This window comes from Argentina anserina, chromosome 4 (genome assembly GCF_933775445.1).
Source record: "Argentina anserina chromosome 4, drPotAnse1.1, whole genome shotgun sequence".
Classification (NCBI taxonomy): domain Eukaryota; kingdom Viridiplantae; phylum Streptophyta; class Magnoliopsida; order Rosales; family Rosaceae; genus Argentina; species Argentina anserina.
This window is the reverse complement of record NC_065875.1, coordinates 2926467-2950115: the sequence shown is the minus strand read 5'-3', so window position 1 is coordinate 2950115 and position 23649 is coordinate 2926467. Positions and strand designations below refer to the sequence as shown.

Sequence of the window (23649 nt, the reverse complement as noted above, 5' to 3'; positions counted from 1 at the left end):
TCATCGTGGTAAGCGCAGTATTTTCTCGTGTTCCTCATCAACCTTTTGTCATACTGACAGCTGGGGGCCTTGGCAGGTGATTTTTGTGGCACTCATATATGTCGTCGTAAAACATGGTGAGGCTCGTGAAGACCTCGTTTTGGGGAGCCACTTGTTACCTATACCCTGCCAGGGCACTGCGACCCTGGGTGGGATACAGGTCGGCGTTACCCCGTCTTCCGTGACGGTCTTGGCCTATGTCGCCTCTACCCCATCCTTAGTGTCATGCCTACTAACGCCATGTGGTTGGTCTAACATGTCCCACGCGGACCGGCGACCACCGTACCGAGCATTGGTCCGCGTGGATGAACATGCCCCATTGGGATTTCCATAAGTGCGGTACTCGGCCTCCGCTCACCGTGTCACCGTTTCTATCAAATCTTCATAATTTGGGAGGTTGATCTTGTGGAGGAAATCTCTCAGACTTAGAGCATGTCGGAACGCCGCCCATGGCAAGAACATAATCCAGGTCATGGCACTACGTCGTTGGAGTCTACCACCGGGATACAATGTGCCAGAGTTTCTCATCGCTCCTCTGCTTCATCCGAAACAGGGAGTGGGTATCATGGTGAGTGTTGGCCTGCAAGATGAAACAGTTGAAGAATTTGCTCATAAGTTCACTGAAGCTATCTTCTGAGGAACCAACTCAAGGCCTCATCGGTAAGCGTTTCCTAGAAGGCGTGGCACGACTGAGCGTCCGTGTATTACGTGCTGTCCAAAACGGACTGCAAGTTTTCAAAATAGGTGTACGGGTCAAAATGCCTGTTGTATTTAGTAACCTTGAGCGGTTTATTCCTTGATGGGCATCGCTCCGTTTGCACCAGCTGGGTGAATGGGTCGACTCGGCCTCTATATCCCCCGTGCAACGGGCGAGGCGTGCCCTTTGCCTCAATCTGATCGACCTTGAAGGTCAACCACTCCAAAGTATCACTCATGCGCAATAGGAGCTGAGTCTGCCACCGGGACTTCCGGGCCGTCCTTGTCCATACATGGATTCCCCCCTTCTAAGTCTACGTATTGTGGCACTAGGGGGGCCTTTCAACAGAGCATTGATCATAGGTTCGGTGATAAGCACCGTCTTGGGTTGTGGCCCCGAACGTTGTGTGGCCGTAGGTATTTCTATCGCGACTACCGCCCGTGTATCCGGGGTGTGGAACCGCTGTCACACTGCTTCCAGGGCTTTGTTCGTATTTATGCGGCCTTCAAGAGTGGTCCTAATGAGCTGTTGTTCTTTCTCGAGCGCAGCTGAGCATGCCAGGGCGGCATGTGTGGCCTGGTACTCTAACTCCATCTCAGCCTGAAGCCTCTTGTAATCTTAGAGTGCCAATTCTAGTGCGGCTTGGGGGTCCGCAAAGTTTACTTGGCCGTGGCCTAGGTGTCGGGGAATGGCCCCCCGATCCCGTGCTACCGGTCAAGGAATAATCTTAGGGAAAGTGATGTGTCCTTCTCCCAGGGACAGGACTGGCGAGGCGATAATGAATTCTCTTGTTAATTCGGAATCACCATTGAGAAGAGCTGGAAAAGTCTTACTGACGAAGACCCTCCTTCTAGCGCCAAATGTTATGGGAGCCAAATCCGGGGATCTAGCTTCTCGTAGTCTTGTATTCCGATGTCTCAATTGAGTGGGACCTGCACACAACACAAGTCAAAGTCAAAGGGTCAGCGATGCGCTGACCTTTGATCCTCCGAAGCTTAAGTTAGTATCTGGTACATAGTAAGTTCGAGAGTTAAGGACTTAGGAATACATTACTTCCTTTATGTGGTTTAAGCAGCCTATTTATAGGTGCATTGGGACATATGTATGGATCTTCCTTTAATGTGGGAATGTGTGTCACCACATATAGTCTATCATTTAGGTGAGCCACCATGGGTGGCGTTAATAGCGATACCCGAGCAAGCAGAGAGGCTATTGGATTAGCTTGCCTACGTGCTGGGCCTTCTAGGTCTCTGGCCACCGGTCCGGCAGCAGGAGTAGGAGGAGATTAAGCCAGAGATCACCCCATTTAGGGGGTGGTGTTAACAACCATTTAGTCAGTGGTGGATCTTGGATTACAATATCAGAGATGCTTAAACTTCTTAGTTTAAAACAAAATAGTGGGGAATCTCGACAATATGATAGAGTAATTAATGAAGTTGAGAAAAGACTAGAGGTGGTATTATACTTGAGAAATTTAGAGATTTAACAAGAAAATTATTATAAAATTAAAAGGAAATAGTAGAAATATACTAGAGAAACTGAGAAAGAGAAGAGTATGGAAAGTTGGAAACTTCTTGGACAAGCGGAGCTAATCTAGCTACTATAGAACGGAAAAATTCCTTCTCTCGTCCAAGAGTTTAGGTTAGAAAGTCAGAGCGTTAAAAGTGAGTCTTTTCTTTCCGGTGACTACTGTATGCAGTGGTTGATTCTTTCGGTGAGGTGGGGTCTGTCTTTGCTCTTTAGGGTTTATAAAGCGATGTGCAATTGTGGATGAGGAAGAGCTGAACATTGTTCACATTGCATATCCAAAAGAGTTCTCTTCTGGGGGTTTTTGGCTTGTTGGCAAATTATTGTCTAATAGGCAGCACTGCTTTGATGTACTCAGGATCACCTTGAAGCGAATTTGGAAGGTGAAAGGAGAAGTAACGATTTTTAAATGGGACGATTCAGATCGTATTTTGTTCTCTTTCTATTCTAATGTTGACTGTGCTAAGGTTTTGATTGGTAGCCCTTGGAGTTTTGATAACGCGTTGATTGTTCTTTCAGCGTTTGATGGACTCAGTAATCCAAATTTCATCCCGTTGGAGAGATAAGCTTTCTGGATTCGGATTAGAGGTATTAAGTCGGAATTTGAAACGCTGGCACTTGCAGAAAAAATTGGAAGTCAATTGAGGCTTTTCTATGCGGTTGGGAGTGGCTTCAATGACGATGGCAGTGGTAGATTCCTGCGCATTAGAGTTGGATTGGTTGTAAATAAGCCACTTCAAAGGTGGGTGCAACTTTTGATTGCCGAAGTTTCTTCTGATGAGAAATTTCATTTGGAATATGAGCATCTTCCATATTTGTGTTTTTTGTGTGGAAGACTTGACCATGTCAGTTTGGGGTGCGCTCTTCATCAAGAGGGTATCAACACATATGAACGTTATGGCAAATTTAATACCTTGATTAAGGATGTTTTTTCCATTGATCCAGAGTGCCACAGAAGTGGTCGACGTTTTGGTCTATTCTCCAAGTCCAAAGGTTGGGCAATTAAAGTGAATGAGAATGAGGATTTTGATCGAGTCAGATCTCGAGTTGAATTCAAAGGAGATAAAGATGATTTAGAGGTAAGCATGGAGGTGGATGAGTTGCCAGAGAATTTTGGGACTGAGTCCTCAGCTAAGCGCCGCCACACAGGGATGTGTGCACATGTCCAGATTCAGTCGAGTAATTTACGGGATTTCGTTCTAATAGACGGGGTGAGGAACACGGCGCGTGACAGCCGAGATATCAGTAGAGGAAATTCTGGCTTGAATCCTGGTTGCAAAATTGTTGGCGGGACAAGCTTTGTCCTTCTGGAGAAAACATGTCAGATGTACCTCAGCCCGAGTTGGGCCTATCTCCGGGTAAGGCCCAAGATAACGCTTGGTTCTATTTCTAACCTATGCTTGGGCCTGGAAGCTGATAAAACCCATGATCATGGCTCTGACCCACCCATGAGAGGTGAAATAATTAACCCAAGTTCTAACTCGCACCCGACTTCGAACTCAAATATTGTTGAAACATGGAAGGTGAGTTCTAGTAAGGACAGGGTAGTTCATGCGAAACAAGATGGGACAATTAAGGGCTATGAAAGTGGGGAAGGTCTGGATCTTAGGAAGAGTTGTGTGGGCGATGGAAAGAGAGTCTCGACAGCTGAAAAGAAGAAAGAAAAATTAGAGGATCGAGCAAAGGAGTCCGACCCTGGAGGTGAGGTTTGTATGAAGAGACGCAATACCAGAAGAGGAAGAGGTTTTAAAGGTTTTGCAGTAAGGGGTAGTGGGCGAAGAAGATTGAGCAGGTCAACGGCAACATCTGATTCTGATCTAGTAAGTTATGCTGCTTTTGTTCCAACAGTGATGGGCTCCGGTTCTTGGGCCCATCACGAGCAATGATCGACGTAAGCTGGAATGTGCAGGGATTGGGGAACCCGCACAACTTCCGTGCCTTGAAGAAATTTCTTCAAGCAAATGACCTTGATGTGGTTTTTTTTATGGAAAAAAAAGTCGAAGATTGAAATGTTTGATATCTGTTTTTATTTAGGTTTTGGTGGTTGTAATGTAGTGGGTAAAAGAGGAAGAAATGGGGGTGGTTTAGCTATGTTATGGAGGAAGGGTTTGGTGATAAGACCAATGGGTTCTCTAAAGGGGCATATTGATATAGAAATGCAGTTGAATTCAGGTCCTGTCTGAATTACCGGGTTTTATGGTAATCCATAAACCGGTAGTAGGTCGGTTTCTTGAGAGCTACTGCATAGTGTCACATCCCGCCAACTTAAGCCAAATTTTACCTTGAGCATTCTAGACGGATCCGGAACATGGCGGAACACTTTGGAAGATCATAGAAGATTCTAGAAGGCGTTAGAAGTCTCAAGAAGCCTTGGGATATTTCCGGATATCTCTAGAACCTTGGAGAGGCTAGGTGAACTAGACCACTCAAGAATTCTCTATAACACTCAAGGTTTCTCTTAGAGTTATGTAAAATTGTATAGAACTCTTTATAGTCATCTACATTGTACATAGTCCTAGAAATCTCTAGAACTAGCCAAGTAGGATGAGGAGGCCTATAAATAGCAAGACACCCCTCTCATTTGCTCCATCAAGCAATCAAGTAATCAAGCAAGCTATCAAGTAAACTTGTAAGTTCTCTTGTTCAATATAAGTTCTCTTTCGAGATATTCTCTTGCCTTTCAATTGTTCTAGCAGGGCGTTTGCGAGTAAGGCTGACTTAGCATAAGGGAGTTGCTAAGGCCGCACGAGTTGCATAGCGAAAGAAGTAAGCTCGTGACAGTAGGCTGGCTACTTCTGTGTATGGAGCTTGGATTGTTTTTGGTGATTTTAATGAGTTGACAGATGATAGCGAGAAAAAAAGTGGTTCTGACAGGGTGGAGGCTCTGATGCGAAGATTCGCTGAGGCTATTGATGATTGTGGCCTTCAAGATGTGGAAGTTTCAGGGCCTTTATTCACTTGGCGGATGGGAGATTTACTTGAGAGACTTGATAGGAGCCTAATCAATCATGAGGCTGCCTTGATATTTCTGCATTTTCACGAGCTTCATGTGGATGCTGGAGGCCCAGATCATATCCCTATTCTTATTTATACTGAGGGCCTGCTGATGAAGGGATGGAATAGAAGATTTCAGTTTAAAGGTTTCTGGACGAAGGAAGAGAGATGTAGGAAGCTTGTGGAGGAAATTTGGAAATTTGGGGATGGGAATCAACTTGTAAGTGATAAGTTGCATTTTGTGGCTCAGGCTTTGAGGAGTTGGAACAGAGATACTATTGGCAATATCCCAAAGCGAATTAACATTCTGAATAGTGAGTTACAGGGTTTGCCTTTTGATAGCAATGATGTAGCAATAATGGCAAGAAGTCAAGTGGTGCTGGCAGAGTTAAAGAAATTGTTAGAGTATGAGGAATAAATGTGGAAACAGAAGTCACAGATTGTTTGGCTTTGTGAAGGAGATCAGAACACCAAATTCTTTCATGGCTTTGCAAAATCAAGAGGTAGAAGGAATAGAGTGGATATAATTATGGATATGAATGGAATGTGGCATGAGGATGATGGAGGAATCCATAATGATTTCATTAATTAATTTCAGGGCCTATTTTTGTCTGAAGATTGTAATAATATGGAGGTTGTCCTCGACACAATTACTTGTAAAATCTCATCCGAGATGAATGTGCAATTATGTCAACCTTTCTTGAGGGAGGAAATTGAGAGTGGTCTGAAGCAAATGGCCCCTGGTAAAGCTCCACGTGAGGACGGCTTCTCTGCCAGATTCTCTCAAGCTTATTGGTCGGTAACTGGGAATGATATCAGTGAGTTTTGCTTGAAGGTTTTAAATGATGGTGTTGATATGGATAATGTTAACCACACTTTAATTGCTCTGATTCCAAAAATTGAGAATCCTCAACATGTCACTGACTTCCGACCAATCAGTTTGTGTAATCTGGTGTATAAGCTCATTTCTAAGACCATTGTTAATCGAATGAAAGCAGTTCTTCCTAAGGTAATTTCTCCCTTTCAAAGTGCATTTGTGCTTGGCAGATGCATTCATGACAATGTGATAACGGCTTTTGAGACAATTCATTCTATCAAGAGCAAACTTACAGGAGAAATCCCTCACTGTGTGCTTAAATTGGACATTAGTAAAGTATATGATCAGGTGGAATGGGTATTTTTGCAGGCGGTCTTATTACAAATAGGCTTTAACACGAAATGGGTTGATCTTATCATGAGATGTGTCAAGTCTGTTTCTTTTAGTGTTCTTTGGAATGGAGAGGATGTGGGATTGATAAGACATCTCGGGGACTAAGGCAAGGTGACCCTCTGTCACCTTATTTGTTTCTTTTGGTGTCGGAGGGACTCACTAGATTATTTCAAAAAGCTGATAGGGAGCGATTGATTCGTGGAATCAAAGTTGTTGTTAATGCGCCAGTTATATCTCATTTGTTATTTGCCGATGACAGTTTCTCTTTGGACGTGCTGAGAGTGCAGCCGGTCAGAAGTAAATTTTCAGAAATCTGCCATTTCTTTTGGGAAAGGGACAGCTGATCATCAGAAGAATATTATCTCTCAAATGTTGGGTGTTCCAATTGTGGAGTGTCATGAGCGTTATCTCGGTCTCCCTACTATGGCTTGCAGAAATAGAAAGAGTTTGTTTAAGAGAACTGATGAAAGGCTGGACTCTCATCTTCAAGGTTGGTAGATTAAATTATTATCAAAAGCTGGCAAATCTTTTTTGGTTAAGGCGGTTGCCCAAGCAATTCCTACTTACTCTATGTCTGTTTTTAAGCTTCCTAAAGGAGTTTGTAGGAAATTTCAATCGAATGTTGCAAAGTTTTGGTGGGGGAAAAAATGAAATAAAAGAAGCATTCATTGGTGTAGATGGGAGATTATGTGTCGTAATAAAAAAGAAGGTGGTCTTGGATTTAGAGATCTGGAGATCTTTAATCAAGCTTTGCTAGCAAAGACTTTGTGGAGAATTATTTTGTCCCCAGATTCTATTGTAAAACAAGTGCTTTATGCTAATTATGTTGGTAATGGGGACTGGGAAGTTGCGGGATTGGGAATCACTTATTTGGCGAGGACTTGTGTGGGGTAAAGATCTTTTATGTGCTGGTTTGAGATGGAGAGTTGGCTCAGGGCAATCAGTTCGAATTTGGGGGGATCATTGGCTTCCATCTCCTTGGTCTTTCAAGATCATCACTCCTACTTCATGAATCCTATTACAAGGGTTTGCCAACTTATGAGTTAACTAGGAAAGTGGAACGTTGATTTTATTCAGCATAATTCTTATCTGTGGATGTAGAAATATTTTAGTTGTTCCTTTATGTGATGATGTTCGAGGAGATATAGGTGTGTGGTACTTCAATGAGGATGGAAGATTTTATGTGAGGTCTGGTTATTGGCTTGGGATGGCGTTAAGGAAAGTTGAGAGGGGATCGAGTAGTAGTAGTACGCATGATGATACAAACTTCGTTAATGTGTGGAGTCTTATTTGGGAACTTGCAGTTCCGAACAAAGTCAAACTCTTCTTATGGAGAGCTTGTCATGACTTCCTGCCCTGTGATGAGCGCTTGTTTAGACGCAAGATCTGCTCTTAAAGTGTTTGTAATAGATGTAGAGATAAAATGAAAACTGTGCTGCATAGTTTATGGTTATGCAAATATGTTAAGCAAGTGTGGAGACTTACACCCTGGAAAAGGGCTCTTATATAATGGAATCCTTCTTGTTTTGCTTATCTAGTGGGTCTGGTTTGGATAGGGATATTTCAAAAACCAGCTTATTTTCTTTAGTTTGTTGGTGGATATGGAAAAATAGGAATGACATCTTACATGGAAAAAGGGGGCTGGAGCCAAGGTAGATGTTTGGAAAATGTTTAGCTTGGCAAATTGAATTTGCAGAAGTAGTCTTGAAACGAAAGAATTGAGGGAAGAGTTGGGCTGGTGAGGAAGCTCCCAATAAGGCTCTTGAGGAAGATGAGACTAATACTCTGCAGAATCAATGTGCCAAACGTTTCTTTGATGGTGCTTGTGACGTTAATTCCAAGATGGTGGGGATTGGAGCTGTAATATTGAATAGTAATGGTACTTTGTTGGGGGCTGTTGCAGTCCCAATAAAAGCTACTTATAAACCTCATATTGTGGAAGCTTTGGCTCTTTGGCATGGTATGAAATTAAGCAATCAGCTTGGAATTTCAAAGTTGGCAATTGCTGGAGATGCAGCTAATGTCATCAGTGTTATCGGTAAGAGTGGTATTGATTTGAGCGATATTGGAGGAGTAATGGAGGCAGTCCGCAACATGAAGAAGGAGTTTGAATGGGTGTCTTGGAAACATGTGCGGAAACGCCATAACCATGTCGCTCATTCTATCTCTCGAAGAGCCCTGAAGATGGTTGAAGCAATGGTCTGGGTTGACTCAGGGCCATGGGGAAAAATCAACCTAAGGACATGTAGGTTTTCTTAGGTTGGGAATGCTCGAGTCTTCTCAAAAAACGACTAAAGAGTAAAAATCACTATAAATCTTCTTAAAAACTTATAAATTTGGGAATGCTCGAGCCTCTTTAAAAAAGGGCCAGATGTGCCCCTGCATTTAGTAGCATCAGTATCTAGCGACTATAACCGTACTAAGATTTGGAACTTCAAGGGACATCCTCCTGTACAAAGTAGCTTTATAAAGAAGACCGTCATGAGAAGTACACTCCCTATTTGATGGAGTCATTGACCGGTGAGATCTTACGTTTAGGAATAAGCTAGGCACCCTAGGCACGAGGAATTAAAGTTTTGTGTGCACAAGTTAAATCTAGCAGAAGGCAAATGGGAATGTCTGCAAATTTTAGGCGACCAAAGTTTGTTCTTGTTTTCTGAATCCAAGTTTGTACACAGTAGCGTCAAACCGCAAGTAATGTCATTGCCAAACCCATGCTTTATAGTGTGTGAAAAGAATTCCATCTACTACGGAAGAAGCGGGTTGGATGAATATTTACATATGACCTTGAGAAAGCAAATGCGGAAGGCGTGATAGAATCATCCGGTGAAGAATGTACGATAAAATCGTTTAGTAAAATTAGTAACATACTCTGTGATCGTGTGCCTTGGTGGATTGTTCCTAATCCATGGTGAAGTGTTTAATTTGTATGAAGAACTGAGTCATTGTATCGTAATATCAAGAATTCAAGATGATATTTTTTTCTGTTTGAGGACAAATTCATCATTACGTCCGGCAGTTATGTAGCGTACGTGTTTCAATGGAATGATTAATTAATTCACTTTCAATAGATAAATGACTTCATGTAGCAGTTAAATTCAAGGATTATCAATGGACCTGCACTACGGCATAACTTGATCCAGTTTTTGGAGTGGATATGTGATGTAACTTATGGCTTGCTTTAGCCTATGCACGTGTCTGTAAATCTCTAATGTTCTTGTCGACCACTAATTAATAGTTTTCCCCTTAGATATATCATCTGATTGACATAGGAAATGCAGTGCAGGTTGCTTGTTTCACAGAATGAAATTGGGTGCAACAACATTGTAAATTAACGTCTGCATAACCATCAGGACTTCATGGCCCTTTCTTTAAATCACACTGCCGGGTATTACGAACCTGTCAAATTTTCAAGTCCTCATTGTTATAATGTCACCACGTACTGTCTAAAAACAAACACAAATAATCACACTGCTGAGTATTACAAACCATTTTCCCACAGAACCTGTCCCAAATTTTCAAGAGCAAACAAACAAACAAAAACAAGAAAAAAAGAGTACACACTGAGTCTGCATTAGATTAAATCAAAGTGAATATTTCACTGAAGATATGCATGATCCAACATTAATTTTGATATTTCCAACTAAATTTATAAGACACTTTCATAGTAACCAGCCAAAATGGATCACCGACTTCTCCACTGTATGTCAAGCTTTAATGCAACCTTACATGCTCAGTTCGAAAAGTGAGCCCTGTAATGATCAGAGGCAATATACTCCACTGTCACAATCCGATCCTCAAAAAGCCGTCCATGCAAACAATGTGCTGCCATCCAAGAGGCTTCTGTTCTGCCAAACTCCACAAAGACACAACTAGGCTCAAATATGCTTCCAGAATCAAGATCCTTCTCCTTCCCAATATGCTGCTCCTTGGTTTCACTCAGTAGAGTAGAATCTGTCTCTGTGCTTGCAATGTCATCTGATGCTGCAAAAGTCTCTTGTTTCTTACCATCAACCTTCTCTAGAATAGAACTCTCTACTAATGTAACTTCAGACTTTTTATCATCAGAACACTCTGATGCAACTTTCATGCTATTTGGCTGGCTGGTGAGTTCTTCGGAATCCCTAATCGGTAAATCATTGCTTAATTGGATTCCATTATCCTGATCTATTTGGCCCATTTGACATGACTTGTCCTCTACACAACCATCTGTGCGTTTATCATAACCAAAGGGAATATTTTCTGGGATTTCAACTTCTTCAAATTCGCCAGTAAGCTTCACTCCACTAGCTTCATTGCTGCCATTATCAGTATGTTCATCCCAACTCTCTGTTTTTCCTCCTTTTTCTTCAGAACCTATATTTTGACAGTCACCAGATTCTGCATCATTGACAGCTTCACACACTCCAGTAGTAACTATGTGATTGTTCACATGCTTGACGATCTTTACAGATTTAACCATGCCAAACCTGCAGCATTGACTTCTTTATGAGTTAAGCAAAGTATCGCTAATAAAACAAACAAACAAAAATAAAAAGATGGTCAAAAGGTGAAAAATAAATTTAATAGGGACCTGGCACATTCTAATCGCACATCTTCCAGAACTTCTTCAATCTCTTGTTCAGACAGTGATGACATGTGCTCCAGATTGAACTAAAATCACAATGTGGAAAAGAAGGATCATAAGTGATCTTGTATCAACTATACATGTTATTATTCAATATTCAAGTGATGCCATTTTTACAAAGTTTTTTATTGCTCAGAAGACCAGAAACTGGTGGTATCAATCCCTTATGTGTATGTATCCCTTAAAACAGCAAATAAGTGGAATTCTACAAAACGGGAAATGTAAAAGCCAAATATCCTTAATTAATCCTCTTATTTTCCGTGACTTTAGTAAGAAATTCAAGACAAACAAAAAATATCTGACAGTAATAGTTCTGATAATTTCCCTATTGTTGGGGGAAAAGGGGGAAAAAGCAAAATATAACTTAATAATGACCATAAACAAAGAAGTATAGAATAAAGCATAAAGACCTTACCACATTTCTAAGCTTTAGTATATGTGATGGTTGTTTGAGAAGTGGCTTTGCATTTTCTGGGATCTCATACAGTGATACATTTCCTCTATTTACCTAGCATATGTTAAATCTTCCATCAGTAATGGAAATCAGTCAATACAGATAACTCAAAGTTTATGAAAGAAGGGTGGCATTAATACCAAGGATGATCCACTATGAATTGCCTGAACCACCGTTAGCACTCTCCCTCCCAATTTTATACCATTCAGACCCGCACAGGCTACGTGAGTAACTGACTGGTCGACATACTGATGCAACATACAGAAGGTAGCAAGGTTAAGAAAACGGGAAAAAGAATATACATTCTACAAAGATGGAAGAGAAATGAAGAGAAACGGATCCTGCATTACGAATTTACAATCCATAATGAAAGATGACAAACAATATATATGTCAAGGAACAGCTGCTTCTCTAGAAGATGAATCTCATATACGCTAAATTGTGCGCGCGCATGTACACACACTAAAACTAAGATACATAGAACTCTAAGTAGTACGGCTTGTGCGACTCTAATGAGGATCTCTAAAATAAGAACTTTCAAATCAACAATTGGATGACTTGTATGATTATTTAACTAGAAATCTGTAACATTCATCCATCCATTTATTTGAAAGTCCACACGGATGACTTTAAAATCCTCCAAGAGAATCCCTCTAAATAGTAAAGAAAAAGAATACCATAGTACAGTACAGTACAGTAAAAAGAAAAATAATAATGAAAGAAAAATGTAACCAACAACCTGAGAAAGTCAGAAGATGTAGCAAGCATACAACATGAGAAAGCCGGAAAATGTAGTAAGCATATACATTGACCCCATACAAAGAATTTAAAGAAACTCAGTTTCACGAGCTATAAATGTTTCACTACCTCTAGAAAAGCACATGGTTCATTAAGTTCCTCACTAGCCTCAAAATGGTATGCCTTCAAAGGTCCAAAGACACCGACGATTTCCAGAAGCTGAAAATAAGTAGCGAAATAAGGTTGTCACTGAAGAGATAGACGAGCTGGAAAAAGCAGAAAGACAGTAGCAGATGACGTTTTGGTGGAGAAAGTAAAATGCATCATAAGCATTGTATATATTTACCATTTCTGAGGAAAGAGCCTTTGATATCCCACCAATAAATATCTGCAGTAAAACAGAGAAATTGGAAACATGTAAGTTCCAGATATCAAGAACACTCAATGACTCAAACAACATTGTTGCATTTGACACCTCCTAAACTATGAAGGTAACACATTAGCAGGAAAAGTCAACAAACATGTACAGCATCAGTAATGTTAATCCACAGAAATTTCCTCAATACTAGAGGTAATAGTGGTGATGATAAATGTTCCCTTGCTTGTATTTGTACAACCCTTTAGGTAAGGCCACAGGTTGTTTAAACATAATATAATTTTACTGAACTCCAGTACAATAGCTCTTAGAATCACAAACTCATTCAAATTTATCTTCAAACCAAAATAGCATGGATTTTTTTAAAACTTATCAGATTTAAAGGGGGAAAGCAAGAGCACAAGTGTTATTTTAATTGAGTAAACAGACAGTTACATAGATTTTTTATAACACGTATATGTACCATGTTAGGTATGATCATTGACCTTAATCTTGAAAGGAGTAAATAACCTCAAATGTAAGATACGATAACAACCTAATAAACCTAAACTCTCCAATTGTAAAAGTTGTAATAGAAGAGTTCTCTTAGCAAAGTAACAGTTTGATTAGCTTAACTATTGTTGCAGGCACCAACAATTCATTGCTCTATTGTTTATACCACATCATCAACCTTTTACCTTTAGGGTAGACATTGAGACCTATCTAAAATAATTTTCCACTAAACTGAATGAGTCAAGTGTATACACAAAGGTCGAGACCAAAATTTTTGGTAAGAGAGGTTAAGTATACAATTGTTATGTCATGTTTTACCAAAGTACCTTGTTAGGAGAATCATTCACAACATCACTTATTGTCTCGACACTGTCAGCTGCAGCCACCGATTTCTCAGGGTCACCAGTCTGCATAAAAATAGCAACTGTCTGAAAACCTGCTCCATGGATGGTAAGCACAACACGCCTCAGATTTGGCAAAGCAGCAGGAGATAGTAGTTCAACCAAAAATAGTTCATGTTCACAGCATAGACGGTGAATTGTTGGAATTTAGACATTTAACTATTGGAATCAAGCTTCTGTTTTTAGTATGGTCTCCATAAAAAGACATTTGGTCAATCGAATTTCAGGACTAAGCTTTTATCTTTTTGGATTACGAAAAAACAATCATCCTTTCATATACCTTTTCAAATCAAATTTTGAATATAGAAATATCAATGCGGAATTGTCTTTTGACTATATCTCACCACACTATCATCTGCTAATTCTCCAGTCAGAAAATGTAACAAATCCAGCAAACAATTAAAAACTGGTCAGCATACACTATCATCTGTTGGGCCGAATCTCTTAAATATTTCATCAGACTTACGCCCTCAGCTTTCTAGTCAGGAAACAAATACAATGAAACTGTGGACTTCCAAATCTTCAACAATAACAGGTCTCAAAATGGTGTTTGATGTTTATAATTAAGAGGGAGAGAGATTCAGTGAGTGAGAAAGAAGTACTACAAAAATAAATTAAAATATCTGATCATATTATACTATAGACCCCTATGCACTGTTGGATGATACAGCCCATAGGTTTAACAGATGAAACCTACATGGGGGAGATTAACTGTTCTTACATAGGGAATAGGAATATAGGATAGAAGGCAACACTAACAAGGATGAACCACTTTCTTAGCAAGAAGGCAAAACATAGAAACACAGTAATAATTGGCTTGTAATTCATATTGAAATGAATGTATCCATCAAGGTCTAAGCTTCAATATTAGATATCTCTACTCACCCATTCCTCCACAAGTTGGTTAAATAACAAATATTATGCTTCAATATTAATTGATCAAAACAATACACAGAAACAAAATAACAAGAAAATAAACACCGATTGTGTTGAGTTTAAGCTCATAGTGTTGTTTTAAATAATCTTAATACTTGTCATTATGTCCCCCTCAAAACAAATTGTCATTATGTCTGCAATGCTATGAAAAGAATTGCTTGGACCTGAGAAATTTAAATAAGAAAGATAAAGAATAGAGTTTGTAAGAACACTACAAGAGAAGCTTATGACAACAGGTAAAGTTGTAAACACAATAGCACATAAAAGGGACTAAGGCTAAAATTGGCTTGAAAGTCAAGCACATCAATTGGGAAATCAAAACGGTAGATACTAACAATAGGAAAGACCATAGATGAGTCCTAAAAGTTCTATCAAATGCAATTCAAATGTTGAACATCAAATAAAGCAAACCTTTACTCCATGTCATTAAGATTCACATTCTAAGAACCTAGATCATTGAGCCAAATCCATAATTAAGAGAATAAGCTGCAAGCACAGCAAAATTGTCACTGCACCTGGAAATCTTCTTATTAAGAGTCGCTTCATCACCATCCTGAATGTGAATTACGACATACCCAACATAAACACCCTATTTAAGAGATTCCAACATGAACGTCAGAAAACAAGCTTACGTAGTATGACAAGTAAATTATTTGATTTGTTATATAAGTTTTTCAGCTACAGTAATATATCCCCGGAGTCAGATTTTAGCAAACACTATTGATTCTTCCTCCAATGTGCAAAAACACACTAAAATACTTGTCGGCAAACAAAGCGACACAATATATAATCGAACAGGCAAGACCAATCCTAGTTTGATGGATGACTTTATGACCAACTCCATCATATAGAAAAGGTACAAGGACCAGGACTCAAGATGAGTATAAGTTCAATGTGATATTAACGCTCTTCTTTTTCTTGTACTGCTCTACATCAATCCTACCCTTCATTTCAAAAAGAACAGAGGACGAGAGGAAAGCATGTATTAACAGATACATTATCAAAATATGAGCTAAAGGGAAACACTCCATCAAATAGTGTAATGTTTTAAGTCAGTTGTTTAAGTTCCCAAGTATTTTCTGCATTGTGTGCTTGTGAGCAGTTAACATAAACTTACATGCCAGAACACATAAGATAAGACAGGTACTAAAGGCTTACAACAAACCAGTAAGTGAAGATTGGATTAGATGAAAAAACATAGGTGCATACCGTGCATTGTTCTTTAAAAATAATAATAACAATAAAAAAGTGGTTAACCAAGTAAATGATTTTGTAGGTCATGCATGACAAGGATAATATTAGACTACTAACAATAAAGTAGAAACAGTAAAAAGGATGCAAGGTGATAAAGATTCTTACAGCAACATCAACAAAGTCCTTAGGGCGCCTAATTTTGAGATTAGAACCAACGAATGAACTGCCATCAAATGAGAGAGCAGCCACAGCGTCTTCAGGTGTAAGAAACTCCACAAGAGCTTGCCTCTTCTCTTTGTTAATCTGAAGTTAAAACCAGATAGTTAAGGCATTCTTCATTCGTGACTTGTATCCATATTTATCACAAGGATCAACAATTCATGCTCAGAAATAAAATTAACCTACCACACAACTGATGCATGGTCGTGTTCCTGGAATCTGATTTAAGCCCGCAGACAGCAAAAAATTATTAAGAGAGTCAACCAAAGTGTTTTCAGAGGTTGTAGATGGAATATTCTCAACATGAAGCCTCCTCAGACGCCGGGTAGCCTGTGTCAATTGCACAGAGTCAATGGAAGCATTCTTCTTATTCAATATGGAATTGGGAGAAACTCCAGAAATAGGTGTTGTGGTGGTTGGGGCAACATCAACAGAAATGGCCATCCCATGTACATTTGACAATACATTACTGTTTGATGACTGAAAATGAGAAGCAACAGAACTAGATAATGCCTTGCCAGTGGATGCAAGGGGGGGATCCCATCTAGCCTTTTTCTTTTCAGGTGAACAATTGGGAGGGGATGGGGTCTTAATAGCAGACTCAGTCCTTCTCTTCCTAGGGGAATAGCCACCAAGCCTATTTGCAGACTCACCATGTCGCTGATATTCGCTGCTTGAGCCATTAGTAGACACTCTGCTCCTATCAATATCCATATGCTGTCTTCCAGACCTATCTTTGAGTGAATGAGATGATATATCGCCGTGACGCCCCAAACTACTTAATGCATGTTTATGTGCCCTTGGTGAGAGAGAACTTAACCTATGTCTATTCCCACGGTCTCTACTCCTCGATCTTCCCCTTTTGTGTCTTGATTCTTCGAAGAGCGATTTTGAAGATTCCTTCCTCTCCTTTCTCTCTGAAATTTCTAAAGCGTGAAGGTTTCCTGGATCATGTTTCTTTGCAGCATATCTGTCTCTGATTTTCTCGTCACGTTCACGTTGGTATTTCCTCTTGGTTTCTCTTTCATGTTCCCCTCTACTTCGGTCCAAATGCCTTTCTTTTCTTGTTGAATAATCTCGTGACTGCTTCTTCACAGACTCATCAATTGAGTCCTTATCAATATTCCTCCTACCATGTACTCTTCTGTCATTTTTATCTCCTCTAGCTTCACTTCTAGGATCTCGTTTTGCCGTATCCTTAGACCCTTCCCACTCATTCCTTCTTCTAACTCTCCCTTTAACAACATCCTCTTCCATCTTAGGACTCTTAGAACTATACGTTTCTTTCTTCCCAGAGCTTTCTTTCACTGGCTCCCCCGACAAATGCTCTTCAACAACAGAAGCCAACTCATTATCCCGTCTCTCACCCTTTTCGGGTCCAAAAGTCTCGGAAACATTTTCTACAGTACCTCCCCCCGTTACATTCCCTAAATCAACCGCTTCAGTCACGACATTATCACACAACTTCGTATCCTTCCTCCTAAGCATAATATCTTCATAGCTTAAAGGCCTTGTCCTAGCAGAACTTCCTTCCTCACAGTCACGCCCTTCCTTTTTGTGCCGCCGACTAGATGATCTGCTCATCTTCCCCATTCTAAATGCAATTAAAACGAAAACCAAGGTTCTAAACTGAACATGGAAAACAATTACAACTCTCTACCTCATTTCAATGGTGTGCGTATCAAAATGAATGTCACTGCACCAAGCAACACAAAGCATTTGAATTTCACTATCAAATTCCAATATCTTTAAATTCTAAATGAAACCCAAGAAAGCTAACATCTTTGGTATCCCAATTACAGGAACAAGCTAGGTAAAGTTCAAAGCTTTAACAACCAAATTGTATAAAGATCTAATCTTTAAGAAAGAATGAGAAGAAGAATGAGAAAAGCATGTACCTTTTTGGGGACGAAGATCTGGCGGTGAAGTTGGGAAGAGTAGGTGTACTGTTGTGAAGGGTTTAGCGGGAAGAAGGAGAAGAAGTGAGAGTGAAAACGGAATTGAGATTTTAGGAAAACCTAGAAAACCCAGCTGTTATCCACAAAACACAGATCTTATTTGAGACTTACTTTTCAGTGTTGGCCAAAATTTCATTTTACTTTTGTAACGTCATATTTATACTTTTCATACTTCTTTTTTTTGTAGCTTTTTTGTACATATCTTACTAGCTAGTATCTACATACTTACATAGTTGCATCTCAGGTGTTAAAATTATCTAGCTTTTTTGTAGCTTTGTCACATACTCATATCTAATTAGTTTTAGCTTCTAGTTGTGAATTAACTATAGTAGGAATTAAAATAACGACTGACTGGAATTAAAACATATAGTCTATACATTTGGTGTAAGAAAATGGAAAAAGATTCAAAATATTACTGAGTAGATCATGTTATTATAATATATTAATGAAGTGTTCTTCAAATAAATATTACTATCTCAACTCTCAACTTCAAAGGGGATTGTATGTCAGCTCCAAGAACATTAAGGGCTAGCTCCATGATAATGGGAAACAAGCCCCCACATTGATCTGAATGCATAAACACCACGCATACGATTACTCGTCACAACAGCTAGCTCTTGTCTTACGCAATTGATCATAAGCATTGATACTTAACTTCCACTTTCCTTTTATCCAAAAAGTAGAAAATCGTGAAATCTATATTACTTTGTGATACTTGAACATGTTCGAAGACTAAGACTGCAAGCACCATCATTCCCCTCAAAAAACATAACAACTAAAAAAAAAGGAAGAAAAAGTAGTTAACGAATTTGTATTGAGTTAGAACTTTCAGGAAGCAGGTTTTTGGTGCAGAACTATATCATCAGCAGAGTAATAATCCGAAACGAGCCTATAGATGTATGATGGATGGTAGCCCCCTCTGCAAATGAAGTGAAAAACATTGGTTATATCAGCTATGCCATCAGCTATTATATGATAAGAACAATGTGTTAAACACCCAAACGGCCAAACTTATACCGCTGGTACTAAACTATTGTGATTGACTCGTACAAACAGTCATAAATAATCAAAGAAATGGGAATTGACTGCTTGAAATACATGGAAAAAAATAAAAAAGAAGTGAAAAAATCTTACATTTCAGTAACGAAAAGACTGACTAGCTCGGGTGGCACATAATCAAATGCAGGATTAACAACATGCAAAAGAGGAGCTCCACTGCCAACACTAAAGTCCATGCAATCTGAGAAATCCCCAAAAGATAATAGCTCAGATGGACTTCTCATATCATTCAGCAAAACCTCTGGATTGTTTGGGAACAGGGGACATAACTGAAACAAACAAGGCAACATTGAGAAAACAATATACAAACAGGGGGCAAAATCTCACATTTACAGTAGAATTTTAAGTTAATGTATCCAAACTAATATCCATCGTCTTATTTGATCAAGTTTTCTTATGCAATACCTATGAGTGCCAGCAACCACAACAAATGGAACAGCATGCCTTTTTGCAGCAAGTGCAAGCATATTCATCCCAACAGGGGCCATGATCCCACCGTTGGCCATCACAGCATGAACCCCGACTATAACCTACATGTCATCTGCAAGTTAGAGCAGCTAAAATTGTACACTGATCAAATATAAGAGAACAAGTATGCAAAGTCCACAATTACCATGTTAACTCTTGAAATCATGGCAAACACTGATGCGTCCGGAATGACAGTTATTTGCAAATGCTTTTCAGCCAACTCATTTGCAAGCACAAGCCCTAAATGCCTAAAACACCACCAAGTAAGCAGCAAAAAAATTAGAGAAAAGAAGAAATAATTTAAAAACAGAATAGACTCAGATTGTGTACAAACTTAGGAGCACCCTCGGCCACATAGACCTGGAAAGATCTTTTCTTCTCCGTTGCAGCATAGAGGAAGTTCTTCACAGTCCTTGAATGACCCAAGGTTAGTATCACCTCACTGAAAAAGCAGTTCCAGTTTGCATTTAGTATAATAAAGTTAAAGAAATTGACCTAAGGTTCAGCACATTTTAGTTGTCCATCCTAGTGCACGGACAATTGTGCAGTTTAAAGAAAACAAAAATCTCCAATCCACAACTGCTGCTAACACTTTTTGTGTATTGAATATCAAAACAGAAACATAAATTTATGAGGTTTGACAACAAAAACATTTTAACTCAGAGAGTGACATCACTAATTGCATACTGGATTGACATATGAAAACCAAATGTGTCACTAGATATGTTTCAATATGCAGGAAATCAATCACTGAAACTAGTTTGGGTAAAAGAGATTATACTTTTGATGTATAAGCTCTAAGGCCTGGTCTGCGATTGATTCGTGGCAAGTATTTATATCCTCAATGAGATCATTAACTTCCTCAATGATCTGGTGCTTAAACTGCCACCTCAGTAGAGTTTTATCTGCTGCTACAAGTAAGAAATTCACATAAACTTTTGAATAATACATAGATATTAAACCTCCTAGGTTTTTCTGTATTAAGACATGTAAAAATCTTATCATTGATACCATAAATATGTCTTGCAAGCATCAAATAACGAATGTTTTTCAATAACAGTGCATGTAATAAACCATACAGATTGCATTGAAACTTGCCTTTGCCCTCAAAGTGGCGAACCAAGTTGGGTTTGCTTTCAAGCTGTGCAACCAACGAAGGTGGCAGGACAATTGTTTGGGAAATAGCATCAGATAATTTAAATGGTTTATCATCTTCCTCAACAATATCTCCATCATCACCTTGAGGGATTAAAGTCAATCCTTCAACTTCCAGAGAAGTGTCACTGTCCCTAATGATGCGCAGAACACGCCTCACAATGTTCCCAACAGCAAGCTCTGCATTTTCACGTACAGTCAACATGTCCATTACAAATATACACCACAAAGGCACAATTACACAGATCAAAAGCTATTAAACTGGCTATACAGCAGACTCGCTAATGCTGTTGCAATAGCTTACATCTGATCACCTGATCAGCCATTGCTTGAAAAAGACTGACCATATCCTAACAATAACTTCTTGATAATCTCTTATGTTACTAGATCAAGATTCGTAGCAGAATGTAATTAATGATGGAATTTGAATAGGAATAAGGGATAAATTTGGATTATATGAAACCAGTGTTGTGCAAGACACATTCTCCATCTAAAGGCTTAGTAATTTTCATCAAGATTATGTTGCAATCAGATTCCAAAAAACCTTTCAGTTTTAACAAAAATCAGAGCATACATACCAACAGGGTTAGCAGCAATAAGCTTCTGGCCAACATCTCTGATGACCTCAACAAGGACGGCTGACGTCACCCTCTGGTGGGATATCACAGTCCGGAACAACTCCGCCGTCAGCCGAGCAGTCTCTCCCGAACCCTCCACCTTCCTGCAGCCACCAACAGCCGCCAGATATTAGGTAACTAAACGCACCGTTTCGTATAGAGACTTATGCATGCATGTGTTATCCACTTATCCCTGGAAGTTTGGAACAATGTTGTAACTTACCGTTTCCTAAACTTGGTGGCAAGTTCATTAACCAGAGCTTCAACTTCCGCCATGTTGATTTAACCCAAGAGTGAAGAACTACGAATGTGATTTGATGTAATTTTGTGAATGGGTTTTGGGGTAGTTGATGATGAAGAAAACCAAAAATCTTTGTTAGGGTTTATGAGGACTTGATCCACACGAAACAAAATAAGAGGTTTAATTTGGTTAAGAAGATTATGTTAAGCGGTTTCTTACCCTTTTTTTTTCTAACTTCTATACTATTTTCTTTGGAAGTTAAACTGTGACCCTAAACGATTAAAGAGTCTTGAAGAAAAATCAGTTTATTTTGCCTCTCCATTGACAAGCATCTAATTCACTTTGGTTTCTCAAGCATCTAATGGTTTAAAAAAAATGATGTAAAGAAATTAGGAATTAATTCAGTATGTTCATCTGAGTACCAAACGCAAAACCAACCCTGAATTCATTAAGCCTTTGGGGTTAACTGTTCAAATGTTCAGAGTACTTCTACCACCTAAATCATATGATGTGAGCACAGCATCTATGCCAAAGAGAGCAACGAGGCCCTCCTACGAAACTCCGGTGACAGAAACTGATGTCTGATGATTTCAATGAGAATAGCTATGAAACTTCGAAAACATTACTAGCTAATGACAGACAACATTCGCTACTTGTAGCTTTCAATGACAATAGCTAGAAACTTCAGTGGCAGCAGATAGTTGGTATGGCAAGTACGCTCTCAAAGTCTTCTAGTGGAGAAGTCCACAAAAAGGCAGACAAGCTGAGACCTGCTGGTAGATCTATACACCCAATAAACTACTCAAAACTATAAATCCCAAGTGAATTATACTATCTAAAAGATGATTCAGGGAACCTATACGACCAGCTGCATCTAATAGTTCTATTAGACAACTGCACGACCATCCCTTAACGTGGTTAACTGAAACCACGCCACATCCTGAGTATGGTGATTGAATCTCCTCAGATCATGACTATGGGACTGTAGAACGCCCTATTCAAAGTGTGCACCTACAGAAAGCATGTAACATTCATACAGGATACTGAAACTCCACATGAAGCAAGCAAGAGCGGAAAGGGAGTTGAGGAAAATAATGAAGGTACTCATGAGTCATGACAAGTATGAATGATATCTCTGAAATATAAACGTGTTTCTTTGTTTTGCTAGATACACAATACAAGGTTCTGTTTTGAAAGGAAACCCTTTGACAAAACTGTCAGCCTGAAGTATTGCTTAAGCTGTAACCCCCTTCTTCTTCAGATTATAAAGCTCACTCTTCACCAGCCTAGCCCTCTGAAATAAGAAATCATTATCAGCTTTGGGAGAGTTCAAGAAAATTGGATGTCAATAAAAGTTACAAAAATCATCAAATAAGTGGCTAAATGAGAAATTGTACGACACTTCTTATAAAAAAGGAATTTAAAGTTGATAAGATATGCAATTGTGTAAAGGCTTAGAACCAATCTTGATCTTAGGTCAAGAGCTGCATGGATGAATGCTGAAGTCATCCTCATCTTCTTGTCCCCATGCCACGACCGCTCTGAGCAACCACTCCAGACCACTGAAGCAGCTTGATCTATCTCTCGAAGCAATAACTTCCTTCTCTCCAAGCTTGGGGACAAGAAGAAGGTGACTTCAGCACCCACCTATGAAGCTCAGGTGAGCCTCAGTCGTCCTGCTCAGTTTTCTCTTCTGAACAACCAATTTCTGACCCCAAGAGCTGCTTTCCCACTTCTTCATCACATCTACCAACATATACACAATTATCAACAAGAATTAAATGAAAGCATTAGACACATGCAAACATAAAATTGCTGTTACCAGATGCCTCCATTGCAGCAAGTAGTTCCTTCTTCTTAGGGACCCTCTTGACCCTCATTTGCGATGATTGGAATACGTCAGACTCTAACCCTACCGTCAAAGTTATACATTTTCATCGTTCTCTCTTCAATTCTTACATCACTTCCAATATTCTACGTACCAAATGGAATCAATACTGATTTAAAGTTGATAATACATTGACAAAATGTAAATTGCACAGGGGATGGAAAGTATAAATCTAAAATTCCGGATTAACAAATGTATAATAAGTAAACTAACAATAATAAATGTAATAAGGCTGACCGATAACAAATATCTTGTTCGACTGAATAAAAAAGAAATTCTAAATAAAAAAATAAACAAAAAAAAAAGGAGCATGTATGCATGCATGCAACTGTTAATCGAGAACGATCAACTTTATTGCT

General features: G+C 39.3%; 3 protein-coding genes across 4 annotated transcripts in view; 1 reads left to right on the top strand and 2 right to left on the bottom strand.

Annotated features, from left to right (window-relative positions):
- Positions 1 to 23649, top strand: part of LOC126789913 (casein kinase 1-like protein 10) — a 308889-nt gene that overhangs the window by 22753 nt on the left and 262487 nt on the right. The window lies entirely within an intron of this gene.
- On the bottom strand, positions 10023 to 17971 carry LOC126789905 (splicing factor U2af large subunit A). Of its 2 annotated transcripts, XM_050515983.1 has the most exons (11): positions 17803 to 17971; positions 17565 to 17600; positions 16091 to 17480; positions 15851 to 15988; positions 13481 to 13561; positions 12633 to 12674; positions 12416 to 12505; positions 11689 to 11796; positions 11510 to 11602; positions 11041 to 11120; positions 10023 to 10936 (listed from the first exon to the last, which is right to left on the bottom strand). In XM_050515983.1, exons 2-11 carry the CDS (start codon positions 17567 to 17569, stop codon positions 10201 to 10203), a joined length of 2763 nt encoding a protein of 920 aa, XP_050371940.1. In that variant the 5' UTR covers positions 17570 to 17600; positions 17803 to 17971; the 3' UTR covers positions 10023 to 10200. The 2 variants fall into 2 exon arrangements, with proteins under 2 accessions (XP_050371940.1, XP_050371939.1); XM_050515982.1 differs by having other exon boundaries at positions 16091 to 17600.
- Positions 18661 to 21437, bottom strand: LOC126789916 (uncharacterized). The gene is made up of 9 exons (XM_050515995.1): positions 21385 to 21437; positions 21123 to 21265; positions 20488 to 20724; positions 20171 to 20300; positions 19724 to 19831; positions 19535 to 19637; positions 19328 to 19451; positions 18997 to 19192; positions 18661 to 18781 (listed from the first exon to the last, which is right to left on the bottom strand). The coding sequence occupies exons 1-9, from the start codon at positions 21435 to 21437 to the stop codon at positions 18691 to 18693; spliced, it is 1185 nt and encodes a 394-aa protein (XP_050371952.1). The 3' UTR covers positions 18661 to 18690.

Bases quoted from the DNA above. Each gene is read 5' to 3' on its own strand.
- LOC126789905 (XM_050515982.1), bottom strand. From the start codon at position 17,497: ATGGGGAAGATGAGCAGATCATCTAGTCGGCGGCACAAAAAGGAAGGG. The intron at 12,506-12,632 runs GTAAATATATAC...ACTTATTTTCAG, and splicing joins AGGCTCTTTCCTCAGAAATG to CTTCTGGAAATCGTCGGTGT. The intron at 10,937-11,040 runs GTCCCTATTAAA...TCAATGCTGCAG, and splicing joins GTGCGATTAGAATGTGCCAG to GTTTGGCATGGTTAAATCTG.
- LOC126789916 (XM_050515995.1), bottom strand. From the start codon at position 21,437: ATGGCGGAAGTTGAAGCTCTGGTTAATGAACTTGCCACCAAGTTTAGG. The intron at 20,301-20,487 runs GCAAGTTTCAAT...TCTTACTTGTAG, and splicing joins TCGCCACTTTGAGGGCAAAG to CAGCAGATAAAACTCTACTG. The intron at 19,193-19,327 runs GGTATTGCATAA...CTTGTTTGTTTC, and splicing joins TGTGGTTGCTGGCACTCATA to AGTTATGTCCCCTGTTCCCA.